The 14,120-nt window shown below is 25.7% G+C and overlaps 1 protein-coding gene across 1 annotated transcript; it reads left to right on the forward strand.

Moving 5' to 3' along the window:
* Positions 1–66: 66 nt before the first annotated feature.
* Mppe (Metallophosphoesterase) lies at positions 67–13,910 on the forward strand. Its single transcript, XM_087151830.1, has 8 exons — positions 67–324; positions 2,459–2,668; positions 4,551–4,713; positions 6,333–6,464; positions 7,778–7,897; positions 9,371–9,421; positions 11,357–11,531; positions 13,011–13,910. Exons 1-8 carry the CDS (start codon positions 314–316, stop codon positions 13,190–13,192), a joined length of 1,044 nt encoding a protein of 347 aa, XP_087007956.1. The 5' UTR covers positions 67–313; the 3' UTR covers positions 13,193–13,910.
* The last annotated feature ends 210 nt before the right edge of the window (positions 13,911–14,120 follow it).

Genomic DNA, 14,120 nt, shown 5'->3' on the forward strand with positions numbered 1-14,120 from the left:
TTTTATTGAAACTAAAATAACAGGTTTTGAAGTTAATAAAGCGACTTAAACTTGGCAAAAATAGTCAGTTGAGCATCTACTTCCGAATTTGCTATTGTAAACAAATATGATCTGAGCTTACATAAATCTTTATTAAAACATTATGAAAGATTAAATTTTTCTTCTTATGATTGATTACTACTGTACTGATCGTGCTGAATTATAATCTTCATGTTCTCTATCGTAATTTGAGAATATATTCTTCAAATTTAAGAATTTGATTGTTTTCAATTTTCTATTATACTATTTTCTAACAGATTATGTTGCTTTTAATATGCATATAAAGTAATTTTTCCTTTAGTTTTTCGCTCCACTGTCATCCTTTTTCTATTATTTCTTTTGAGTATTGATAAACTACTTAATATAATCAATTATTGTGTTTTTCTCCTCATATTTAACTCATGATTATCAACGTCCTTGGGTATTTTTCATCGGATTTGTTATTTGTTAATCTTTTGTTTCAGAAATAGATAAATTAATACAATTAAAGGTGATATTTCCTTATCTTGATCTGTCACCCCAACTAAACTTGCAATTTTATTAAAGAAAAACAAAAAAACATATAGATGTTTGCCTGGGGGTGGCTACGAGTTATACCTTTCGAGTTGGTCCCTTTCTGTGATGTTCTTATTTTTACTTTCGCGAGCCGTTGTCTAGAAGTTGCCAAGACCTGGCTATTATATTGCCACAGATCACGATGCAGAAATCTTCCACAATTAAACATTTAACTTATATACAAAGTGGGTATATTTCGCTCAAAACTACTTTAACTACTACTATAAATTGCGATATACGTTTTTTTTTTTAAATCTTGAAGTTTACAAGTGTGACAAAACTTGGCGATTAATTTGACTCCGGTACCAATACGGATATTTCCCCTAAATTCTTAAAAATAATAATAAAAAATGAAGCATTTATTTCATAGAAACAGCTCACTACACAGTATTAAAATACTAAAAAAGTTAATGATGATGGCTACATAGGTAAGATTTGCCATAATCATTCACCTTTTTTTCCACTTTTTTGTTTAAGTGTTAAAAAATAAAGTTATATATTTCAATAAAATAAATGCTTTATGAATTTTTTAATACTTTAAAATTTTATTTATAGATATACATATACCACATATAATGTCTCTCTCTCTCTCTATATATATATATATATGTATGTAATTTTATTGATGTCTTCTTTTATTACAGAAAGCTTTATTTTTTTTTATTTTATATTATATCCGTTGTTGAACAGCCGACCCAATTTTTTGGTCGACTACTGATGTTCAACTCCGTAGCCTTTTAATTTTGAACCAATCCAGAAGACAAGGAAACTCCTGGATAAGTACCCCCAGAGGTATTGATTTGTTATGGGAATATGGAGGATTTTGCGACTTGACAAATTTAACGTGCATCCGTCACCATTTTCTACATGGGGAGTCTTCAGCCGGCGAGGATCGAACCCATGAACTCTTGGACATGGGCCCAGTGCACTACCAACCAGGCTATCCCGGCCCCACAAAAAGCTGTATCATGGATTAAGGGTATTCAAGCTTTTTAAAAATGGACTGTAAAGGAGGTTTTACATGGATAGTAAGATTTCCGTTTCTTGATGTAGGCCAAGTCTTGGTGACTTCCAAACCAGGCAGTGGCCAACAAGTAACAGAAGGAGACTAGCTCATAGCCGAACCTCAAAATGTTTTTTATTTTATTTTTAAAATCCATTTGGAGATTGTAGTTGGTACGATAGATCGTGATATGGAAATATACCCCTAACTTTCAGTTCACTCACACATATATCAGAAAATTTTATCTTCAGATGTGGTCCATATATACATAAGAAGATCCTTTAAGGTGACACATCACATATTTTTTAAAAAACGAATCTGATGAATATGCCTTCTTTCATATAGATTGCAATCATTATTTGAGTTGATAATTTTTCTAGGAATCAATAATTTATAAACAGTAGGTATTAAATTTAAAATTTTAAGGGGAACATTTTATAAAGTACATTTGTGATACAAATTTGAAAACTCTTCTATAAGTAAAACAGATTTTTTTTATTGTAATTAAAATTAGTAATACGTACTCTAGCATGCTTTTCTATGTTAAATATAAAACAATTTTATAACAATGATTATGAAAATGAGAGTTAAAATTATATTTGTATATAATTTTTGTTTTAAATTAAATGAAAATTTGCTATTTTTTTTAAGAATTAAGGAAAGAAATTTACTTCAGTATAATAAATATAGTATGTGATTATATTGTAACATGTCTTTATTTGGTAATACTATTTTAAGAGCTCAATATTTTAGTTTCATTATAAATGAAAATTTTATGCAAAAAAATTTCAGTATGGTTTTTAACTAGCTGTTAATATTTTCTAGTTCTTAAACTGATTTTTTTTTTCGTCTTTGTTTTAGGTCATTTTTAAAGTTATTATTTCTTCTGTTCACAATAGTAATTGTCTTTGAATGGATTGAATATTCTTTGGCACCAATTTTGATTTGGTCACAGTTATTTAGATTTCCTGATTCTGTTAGAATATTGGTCGTTGGTGATCCTCAACTTTTAGGCTACAGTTATACACCTTCTAGTTTATTAGGCTATGTGTTTAGATGGGATGCTGATCAGTAAGTTGAAAATATTTTCCATAATCCTAAAAATTTATTACATGCATAATATTGTAAAATTAAAAAAAAAAGTGATTTAAATTAATGCACTTACATTTTATTCAGTATATTATTTTATTATTCAACAATTTTAATATTCAGTATTTGGGAACAAAACTGGCATAAATCGATGTGAGGCTTACGTTAGAATTATCAAATTTCAAGTCATTTGAAAATTTGAACTTTTATAGTATCTTAACTATTAATAATGTTGATATTATAGTATTTAAAATAAATATTTATTTATTAAAAGTTTCTTTATTGGAGTAGTAAAATGCTTTTTAAAAGTTTCTTTTTTTTTAATCAAATCTGTAACTTCAATAATATGATACATATTTATTGATCTATAGTAAATTCCTGATTTCAGTCTACTTTAAGGACAATCTTAAGTGTATACAAATTGCTATGCTATTGTGTTTTGTTCATAGGACACTTTCTAACTTACCCATATTAAATTTTGTTCCAAAATACTTTGCTTTCTTGAGATTTTATATGACAATATTTGTCAATATGACACACACACACAAATATATATATATATATATATATATATATTGTAAGATTTTGTTATACAATGTTAGGATGGGCTATGTTTCTTTTATATTTTTGTCAGTGCTAAAAAATTTTTTTAAATTTTGCTCTTTGAGATTCAGTACCACAATATTTTTTTTCAATGTGTCTGATATATATATATATACATATATATATATATATATATATATATATATATATATATATATATATATATATATATATATATATATATATATTTTTTTTTTTTTTTTTTTTTTTTTTTTTTTTTTAATCTGAGGTTTTGTCTTACAGTGCTAAGTATTAATTTCTTTTGAACTTTTTGTCATTGCTGAATTCTTTTTTAAAATTTTGCTCTCTTGAGATTTTATGCTACAATATTTTGTCAATGTGTCAGATATCTTTTTATGAGACATTTTGTCTCCCTAAGCTGTTGTTTTACAATTTTTGAATGAGCTATGTTTCTTTTATGTTTTTTTCAAAGCTAAATTCTTGCTTATTGTTAGAAAAAGATGAATTTACAAATGAAGAGTTGCTTCAAAACTAAACATGTGCATTCAAACAAATGATAATTTATTGACAATTTTGTGGATTATTTGCACCCAACTCATTTCCATGGATAATTTGCAGTTAAGCGTAATTTGTTTTAGAAAAATCAAAAAAATATTTTTTACATAAATTTGTAATAATTCTACTTATGAGGATTTTTGTTTACTTTTGGTTGTAATAATAAAAAAATTTATAAGAAAATATTTCCTCCATTATAAAATAATTGATTGTGTTGCATTACATTTTTTTTTCACTTGCTTTGTAAAAAATTTATAGAAGCTTTGAATTTGTTACATTTTGTGTTGTTAAATTTTTCTTAAATTAATTATTGTGCTTTTGTTAAACAATTTGGACAATTTTTTGATTATTTAAACAAATATTTTTGACAGTTATTTTGGTATTACCTCAAAATCCTCTCATAGTTAATTCATAGACAATTCTTCTCTAATTCACGATCTATCACTGGTATAATTTATATCAGCATTGTGGTTGGTGTGGGCAAAATATACAATTAATCAGCCAATGCTCGTGTTATTAAAGTGCTTGCCAGAAGACTGGAAATTTATCCCACCTAAAAATGCCTCCTGGAGTTACAGATGTAAATAATAATAAATCATTAAACTGGAAAGATTTATACTTAAGTTTTACATTTATATATATTCTGCAACCACAATACTCATGTTTTTATTTCTTTTTGATATTCTAGAACAATATTGCTTTGATTTTGATTTTCTTATTGTCTATAATATTTAAACTATTTTAGGTATGTAAAGAAGACATTTTCTACTGCCTACAAATATTTCAATCCAAATCTTACAATATTTCTTGGGGACAATTTTGATGAAGGGGAAATAGCCTCTGATGTTGAATTTGTGGAATATTTTCAAAGATTCCAAAATGTTTTTTCAGAAGCTGATTTTAAAAAGGTGTATATTTATTGTTAAACTCATTTAATTCTCTTTTTTTTTTCAATCTTGCTCAAATCATTAGAGTATATCTTTTTTATTCCTTAAGTAGATTTTTCTTGTGAAACTCTATTTTATAAATCAAATATTATAGTACTGTAGAACTTCTATCCATTATCTCTGCATGTTTTTTTATCATTTGTATCATCTTGTTTAAATGGTGCCACCACAAATCCTATTAGTATAATGTTAATAGTAACCATTTAGATCGTTTTTTAAACTGCAAAATTCCTGTGACTATTGTGCAGAAATTCTAATAAATTTTTTAACAAAAGTGAGGTTATTTCGCTTTGAGAAGTAAAGCAGTAACTTCTAACATTTAGTAATGGTTAAGAAAATGAGGATCTATTACATTTAAGGGAAAGCACCTCAATTATGTATGATTGAAGCTTCAATTGATGAAATACAACAATTGAGGTATTATGCATTAATTGATGAAAATTTTGGAACTTGTGGTGTTGTCAGTTCAAGAAATGGTTGCTGAAAAGCTTAGTGTCACCAATTAATATAACAAAACAAAACCTCGACTAATACCGACATTTGTGGTACGTACTCTAAGCCTTTAAATTAGTGAAGAATCAAATAAATAAATGCCTTTATCTATCTTTCTTTTTCATCATAAATATCTATACATTAAATAAATAACATTTTCAAAATAATTTTTTTATATTTATTTTAAATTTATTAATATCAATTTCATTACTTGATTAGTTTTCATACATTTTCAAGTCATTACTTTATGCTGACTCCCGTTTTTGATTTTCCTGTATCTTTCATTCATAAGGAATTGTTTCTTTAGAAATACGTAATCAAGGTTCTATTATATTAATAATAGACAATTTCTTAAAAAAAAAACTAACTTTTTCTGTTTATTGGAGTTAATTGTATAAAGATAGATGTAAATAATATAGTAAAATTTAATCAAATATTACAGTTTGTGAAAGGTCACATTATATTATTTATAAAATTAGTTTGTACCTATGCAATTTTTGGTTTAATTAGTGCAAAGCAAAATTTGAAATATGCAATTTTATAAAAAAAATTACAGCAATATTGCTCATATTAATCGTTTATGAACCTGCAATATGTAAATGGAAAAATGTAATTTACATAGAAATTGTATTTTTTTAAATATTTTTTTTCTTTCAATATTATATGAAAACACTATTATTGTTTGTATAGCTAAATATATTATTAGATGTAGATATGTAATTACATATAATAGAAAATATGTAACTATATTGTGAAACGAAATGCTAGTATTGCTATAATTACAATATTTAAGAATATCATATGCAGCTGTGTGTTCACTTCTGAAACCATTGGTCAGAAACAAACCTTATAACATTACTGGATTTTTCTTTCACATGATATATTTAACTTAAAGAGAAACACCTGAAAATTCATTCCCCTCTCGGAAGACCTTATTCATTAATTTTTTTCAACGAGTTTCAATGTGATAAAGTAAATTTATTTAAGTGTGTAATGTTTAAATTGTTTAAATTATATTGAAATTCTTTATTTTGTAGCATTGCTTTCTGTCATTGTTAACATTATTTTTTATTTGATTGTATTTGAAGGCCATTATAATTCCTGGTGACAATGATATTGGTGGGGAGTTTCAACCTCCTCAGAAGGAATTTGAAAGAAGATTTGATATGCATTTTCGGGATGATATAATTATGAGATATGAATTTCTTGAATTTGTAAAAGTAAGATGTGTTTCCTTTGTCTTATCTGTTTCAATAATAAACAGAGGTTATATAGGAGGTTAAATAGTTGAGATTATGCAAGTTATTTTTTTGTTTTTTTGACCCAACTAAATGAGCATGGCATGTTGCAAGAAGTCTGCATTTACAACAGTTTTTCAAATCGCCTTCAAAATGCTAGTATTAAATGTTAAAAAAACACATTTAAATTTCTTTTGCTATTATGACAGTTTTTTTATTTATTTTATTTATTTATTTTGAGGGAAATGCTTTTTCTGCCATCAAAATGAAAAATACTGTAACAAAAAGAATGAAATAAAAATAATATTATTTATTTATTTTGTGGTAAATACATTTTCAAAGATACATTTTCATACATACAAAGTGAAAAATATTGTAAGAAGAAGAAAAATGGAAAGTATTATTATTTATTTTATTATCAAAGCAGGAAAGTGAAAACGAACATCATTTCACTTTATTTCTTTCCAACAATTATAACCCTTTATGTTTATAAAGCAACATGTGTGATGGACCAGTGGTAAGTTATCTTTCCTGTTACAAAGGGTAATTTTTTCTATTTTTAATTAACCTGTGTACACTTAAAAAAAATGCTCGGTTTCGTTTACCACATATCTATCAAACATTTTATTTACTTTTTTGACAAAATTTCTATTTTACTATTGAATCAGATGCTAGTTTACCATTCAAAATAATATTCAAAGCTATTGCCCTTCATTGGATTTTATAGTTTTTTATGCTGTTATTTAAACATTAAATGTATGTGTATTTACTTGTTTTGTTTTACTATTGTGAATTATCACTATAATGGGCTTTTACTATACTATTACTTTCCTTTCATTAGCATTATAGTGTTGTTGTTTTTTTTTAAATAAAATATTTACTTAAATAGAGCACTCCAAAAAGTTTAATTAAAAAAATCTGATTGAATTTCATAATTTTTTTAAAAAAGTATTGGTTGATCCTTTTTTTATTTATTAGTTTTTATAGCTCTATTTGTTTTTTAAACATATCACTATACTCATTAAGATTTCTGTGTGATAAAATTGATATGTTTATATCAGAATTGCTTAAATAGCATTTTTATACTAAAGAATTAAGAATTGCATTTGTCTTGTAACAAAACCTTGTATTTATCACTGAAAATTATTCCACTTAAATTAGATGTTTGTTTTATTAGATGATGCTTTATTACTATTGCACATTAAATTAAAAGGTCTTTTATGTTTATGAAGAAAATGGCGTCATTGAATACTTAAATTTCGTTTTATTGTAACAGTGCATTTTTCCTTTTTTAGGTAAACTACATTACTCATTCAAATGATTACCAAGTGGCTAGTAATGAATCTCTGGATGCATTTAGGATAGTTTTATCCCATTTTCCATTAACTCCATCATACAGTTCATTTATTAGTAAGGTAAAATTTGTTTAGTTTGTTATTTATGTAACTCTTTTAATTTTGAAGTTCTATTTAGATGTAAAGCTATTTTCTTAACATACCTAATTAAATAATTATTGTTACAATGTTGAAGAAGTTTTAAACAACTTATTTTTTTATTTTATAAAAGTTCATTAAAATACATTAATAATTAATAAAAAAATGCGAACAGTTTAAATAAACTGTACTCTAAACTAATTATCATTCAGCTATTCTATCATCATTTCTTAGATATTTTTAAAATCTTTTATTTTCTATAGATATTAAGTAAAAATAGCATTATAATGGAAAATGGTAGTTAGAAATAGCATTTTGTACGTGTTTAATTATAAATATTAAAAAAAGTAGTTGAAATCAATTTAGATCCTTGATTCATTTGCATTTTCCTTGACAAAAAATATCTGTTTTAGACAAAGAGTAACTGAATTAGATATTATTAATTACTCTTTTCATGCTCTTCAGCATATAGGACCTCAAGCTTATTTGACCCTGGCGAGGAATCTTCCTTTTTGCCATCTACATATGTCAACCAGCTTAAGCGCATTAAAAATCATTCTTTGGTACACTAATTTGGATCTCCCTCTTGGTCTTTTTCCATTAGGAGCCCATTTAAGTGTGACAAGTGTTATCGTGTTACTGAGTATTCGTAAAATGTGCCCAAACCAGTTAAATCTTTGCTTCGAAATTTCATATTCAATTTTTTTCTGACTGTGACTCTTTTAGAAAGATTTTCATTGGATATTTTGATGAGCCAAAACATTTTAAATATGTACCTTATGCACTTATTTTAAAAGTTGTACAAAAAAAGTTTTCTATGTTTAGTTTGTTTTCTGGTCTCAGCATCATGTGAAAGAATTTTGCATGCTATAGCTTTGCATAGTGGAATCTTTATTTTTTAATTTGAATTATTAGATATTACTTCATATTTAATCAATAAAACATATAATAGTTCTAAACCTTTTTGTTTTCATTATGCCTTGTATATTGCTAAAAGAAGACAGCTATAATTATTCTTAGATGTGAATTTTTTAATTTTTATAAATTTTTTTTATTTCTTTATAAGCTGTTTGGTGACTTATTTTCATTAAACTAGTACATTAAAATTCTTTGTATAATTGATTGTGATAGTAGAAAGTTATTTGTTTATATTCTTGCGTTAAGCCCCAATATTTTTTGCACTTAATGAAATGTGAATAAAATTAATGCCCAAAAGCATGCTTTTTTTTAGTTTTTTACTTTATGCAAAATATAAATGTACATATTTGAGCGACTTTTGGAACTAACATTGTACTTTTGTTACATTTGAACTTAAATGATGCTACAATATCTGCAATTGTATTAAGTTTGAATATTAAGACTAAAAAAAAAGAACTTTTTAACATTTTAAGACTGTTTGCTTTATAATTTGGTAGGACAATTGCATAAAATTTAAAAAAATTTCTTTTTTATTAGGTGATTCCATATCTTCAACCACATATCATTATTTCTGCTCATGATCACAAGGTAATGGAAAATTTAATTAATTTTAGATGTAATATTTATTTTTTTTAATTTTCTTCAGCTGATGTCCAACGATTAATGAAAGTTATCTCAAATTGTTCAACTAGTTAATTGAATACTTATATAAACCAGTCTGGAAATTGCATTTTGAGACTCATGATTTTAAAATTCTAAGTATAGCATTTTTTCAACATTTTATTATCATAACTGGGGTGATATGATGCTCTAATTGCTTCAAAATTTTTATCAAGTTGTTTTAAAGTGTGCAAAAAGTAATAATAATGATTGATGTTGTTAAAAAGTAATTCTAACTTCCTTAAATATGCATGAAGTTGCAACCCTTCCAGTACAATGTATCCAGTCTGTTAACACTAATTCAACAACTATTACAAATCACTCACTAGAAATGTAGAAATAATTGCTTTTAAACATAAAACAACCACCACTCTTTAAACAACAAAGAACTAAAGTATGTCACTTCAGTTAGAACTTTAGGTTTTTTAATCTTTTTCATTTATACTTTGTCAGCAATTAATTCTTTTCTGAACTTTCAAAATTGATAATGTATAACTAATGAAACATTTGGGGAAATTGATCTATACCAAACTGATAAGAAAATAGCTTAAAGATAATGCAAATCCTGTCATGTAAGGGAGTTTTTCTATTCTTTGGATGGTAAATTTATAAGGATACCATGCCTCCTGAAGTGCAATAAGAATACAATAATTAATTGTATAATTAACCTTTTTTTAACCAGAAAAGTTAAAAATGAGGGAGGTACTGTGCAAGGAAATTTCTTAGTCCTTTGTGTTGACAAACATGTGAAGATGCTGGCAAACGAATATTTGATGAGCAGCAAAAAAATATTTATGCAATATTTCATGCAAAGATTCTGTTCATTTCAGTGAAAATATTAACATAGTTTATAATTGAAATAAATAATTTTTCAGCTCTTTTATACGCTTTTATTTCGTTATTTGTATGATGATCATGGTCACAAATGCAAATACACACATATATTGTGTATTTGTATTTGTGTTCCCCCATAATTTTTAAAACTTCCCTCAAATCTCTCAAATTTCGGCCTTGTTTTCTCCGATAAACTAGCAATCTTTGTTATAGTTCACTCATAAAGGGGTTTAGGTTAGCTTTGAATACTATTTCGTATATTCAGTGAAATTTTAAAACATGACGTAATAGTATGTTTTTTCTAGTCAACTTTTGAAGGATTTAGAATAGCATTTATTAACAACCCTTCATAAATGTTACTTATTTCAACAGTCAGTATGCACAATAGACAAGTGGTAATGTTATTAAAGTTTTGGTTCTTTTTATTACATAGGATAAATCTGGTTCTTGATAATATAGGTGAACATAGGCAGATGGCCAACTTGCCTAGTTTCACTGTAACTATGCAATTCATAAATCTGTTTTTGAGTTTAACTTGAATGGGTAAAAAGGTTGTATTATCATTCAAATGCTACTACCTGTTATTTATGAAAATTTAAATAAATAAAGTGCTAAACAATTTGTGGAAAATTTATGCCAAAAACTGAGAAGTTTTTTTAAAAAAGGCGCTTGTTATAAATAATTAAAAAAAGGTATGAAAATGCTACTGTTAATTTAATTATCAATAACTATCTTTTAGTATTATTTTACTATCTTTTATTCAAATTTATTTATAATGTTTTAATAGATTTATCTGTTCTCCACGAAGGCAAAATTTCTCCCAATATTTGATCCAGAAGTTCCCTTGTTTTCTGGATTTAATTCAAAATTACAAGGCTACAGAGTTGAACATTAGTAGTTGTAAACCCAAAATTAGGTTGGCTGTTCAACGACTGTTTTAAAATGAAATAGATGTATCTATTTTTTTCTGTAATTTCCAGATATAACTTCTACATGTTTGTAATTTGTCTTTCTAACATCCTATTTTAGTCTGAACATGTAATATCCAACAGAAAAACTGGGATTATTGTGAGAACTTCCTCTTCCTTAGATTTTACTTCCTGTACTCTCAATATTTCAGAAGAACTTATTCATGAAATAATAGTCCCAACTTGTTCCTACAGAATGGGTACTTCGAAAATGGGATATGGTGCTTTAGAAATAAGTAAGTATTGCTCGGCGTAAAAAAAGACTATATTTATATTTCTTTTTTTTTTAAGATAATGTATAATATATATTTTATTGTGAGTACTTGTATTGCTTATTTCATTGAATTTTTAGAATAAATTTGTTTCTTTCAAAGACATATAATGCCATAGGTCATACCTACTTTCAAAAGTATTTCATGCTATTATTTAATCTGTAGGTCTGACCAATTTAACCTAAGTGCATTGAGGATTAAAATGTAACATTTCGTAAACTATTCTTTAATCAGACCAAGAGCTAGATAGGAAGTAGATTATAAGTTGTTAAAAATTGGTGTGCCATCACAAGAGTTGTATTTTCTAAGTATACAGTTTTTGAAATAACTAAATTTTCATTAAATTCTGTTCTGCAGGTATAGAATAATGTGATGAAAGAGTTGTCTGGCCAAATTTTAAATTAATCCTTATTATTTTATTTTATTATATACCTTTGGACTGTCATTTATTAAATGGTTCTAAAACATATTGTGAAGTGACCAGGTGACAGACAACAGATGTTTATTTATTTTATACTACAAATGAAATAATTATAAAGTATATTAATGTTACTGTTTTTTAACCTAAGTTAGCTCTTGCACTCGAATTTATACACTATGTTTCAAAAGGAATTTGTGAGATATAGAATAAGTCTTAAAAATAATATTTTTTGCAACAATTAAACTCAGAATACAAGAGGAAAAAAAATTCAGTAGATTCGAATTTTTTTTTTATCCTTCATTAAGTTTTCTCTCCTAATGTATGTGGAATTTCAAACTTGCTCACAAAAAATGTTTAAGGTGCCTGTATGATGTGGGAATGAACACAAAATTTAAAGCAGAACACTTAATTTTTGGGAGTATTTATTTATTGTTCTTTTGCAATATTTTTAACGAATTTCTGAGCAAAAGAAAAAGGAAGCAATATTTTTTGGCACAAATAACTTGATAAAAATATTCAACATAGCTTTCATAATTTTTAAATCCTAAATATTTCTCTAAATATAAGTTAACACTTAACTTTGAATATAATAATTACTTTAAATAAGTAAGGTTGGTGTTAAAAATAAGTAAGAAGCTTTAATTTAGAAGTTTTGAAGTTTTTCTTTTAATTTTACCAGATAATGCCAGATAATGATACCTCATACATGCACACCATGTTAACTCTGAATTTTTAATTTTTTTTGTTTTTGTTTCTCTTCGTAAAGTTTTAACTCTCGGCTAATCACAAGCTGTTAATTATTTGTTGTAACTCCTTTACTACATTTAGATTCAGAAACTCTAAGAACAGTTATTTTAATCTACAAAAAATCCATTAAAATATTTAAAAAATTTTAACCGTTTGATGTTATTGGTGAAACTTGGAAGAATATGACTTTTGTCAATACTTTTATGTATGTTAAAGTGATAATTTTTCATTAGTTGTTGTTTTTTTTTTTTTTTTTTTTTGCTAATTTATTTTAGGTAAATCTGGCGAAGTCAAGTATACCGTCCTCTGGCTACCCTCTCGTTTTCGACAATTATTCATTTATTTATTCATATTGTGTTGTTGTTTATTTTACGCAGTGTTTGTATTTTGGAAGAAAATTGTTGGGCGTAAACCCAATTTCAGCAGGCAGAAAAAAAGTTCAATCTTACCCTGGTGATATTTTAAAACTCTAGTACTATTATAATTGAGAAATATTTTTAAATGCTGAAAAAGAGTGAGAAAAATTGTCATTTGTGAATTGAATAATCTGTGATATTTGAATTTTTTGTCAAAATTGGAATGAATTTTTCTAATAAACAGAATCTATTTTTCTTTCAAAGAAAAAAAAAAGGGCATTATTACTAAAAAAGCAATAATCTTAATCAGATCTCTGAAATGGATTATTCTATTAAGAAACTTGATTAAACTACTTAAAAAAAAAATTTGATTCTCTCTCTTTGCGGGCTTCATATGAATACTAAACTGGTGATTGATTTTTTCATATGCCTGCATATGAAAATGACTAAAAAAATTTGAACGAAAAATTAATTAATTAAAAATTAGAAAAAATAATGATGAAAAGATTTTATCTTATCAACTGCTCACAGGATTTTATATGCAAAAATAGTGCTTTTTAATACTATGTTAATATGGCCGAAGCAAAATATATCAATACAATACAAGTGTGAGTTAGTTACAATATCTTTTTTTCCCCTTGTCTTTATACTTTTTTCTTTCTTCTATTTCTTTCCTTGTTTTCTTTGCATTTTTGGCTTATATTGGATTCTATTTACTTACAGCTTTTGTGCAGCTAATAAACTTATTTAATCTTAATTTTTACTTGAAATTGTCTCTTTTTTTTTCTTTCTTTGTTGACACTTACATATATATATATATATATATATATATATATATATATATATGTGAAAAACAAAAAATAAATGCAGAAAGTAAAAAGAAAAAAATGAAGAAAATCAATAAGTTTTATTTACTGCACTTACAATAAACAGAGAAAAAATAACATAATAATGAAAAAAGAAAAGAAAAAAAAAATTTTAAAAAAATAATAAAAATCAGGAGAAAAAAAAAGATATAATCGATATGAT

Source organism: Parasteatoda tepidariorum, chromosome 9 (assembly GCF_982258835.1).
Source record: "Parasteatoda tepidariorum strain Cologne lab strain chromosome 9, Ptep-v5.0, whole genome shotgun sequence".
NCBI lineage: Eukaryota > Metazoa > Arthropoda > Arachnida > Araneae > Theridiidae > Parasteatoda > Parasteatoda tepidariorum.

What these genes read in the sequence shown, in the direction of transcription:
- Mppe (XM_087151830.1), top strand. An exon ending in TTTAGATGGGATGCTGATCA is followed by an intron (nt 2,669 to 4,550) that starts GTAAGTTGAAAA and finishes AAACTATTTTAG; the next exon opens with GTATGTAAAGAAGACATTTT. An exon ending in TTTCTGCTCATGATCACAAG is followed by an intron (nt 9,422 to 11,356) that starts GTAATGGAAAAT and finishes ATCCTATTTTAG; the next exon opens with TCTGAACATGTAATATCCAA.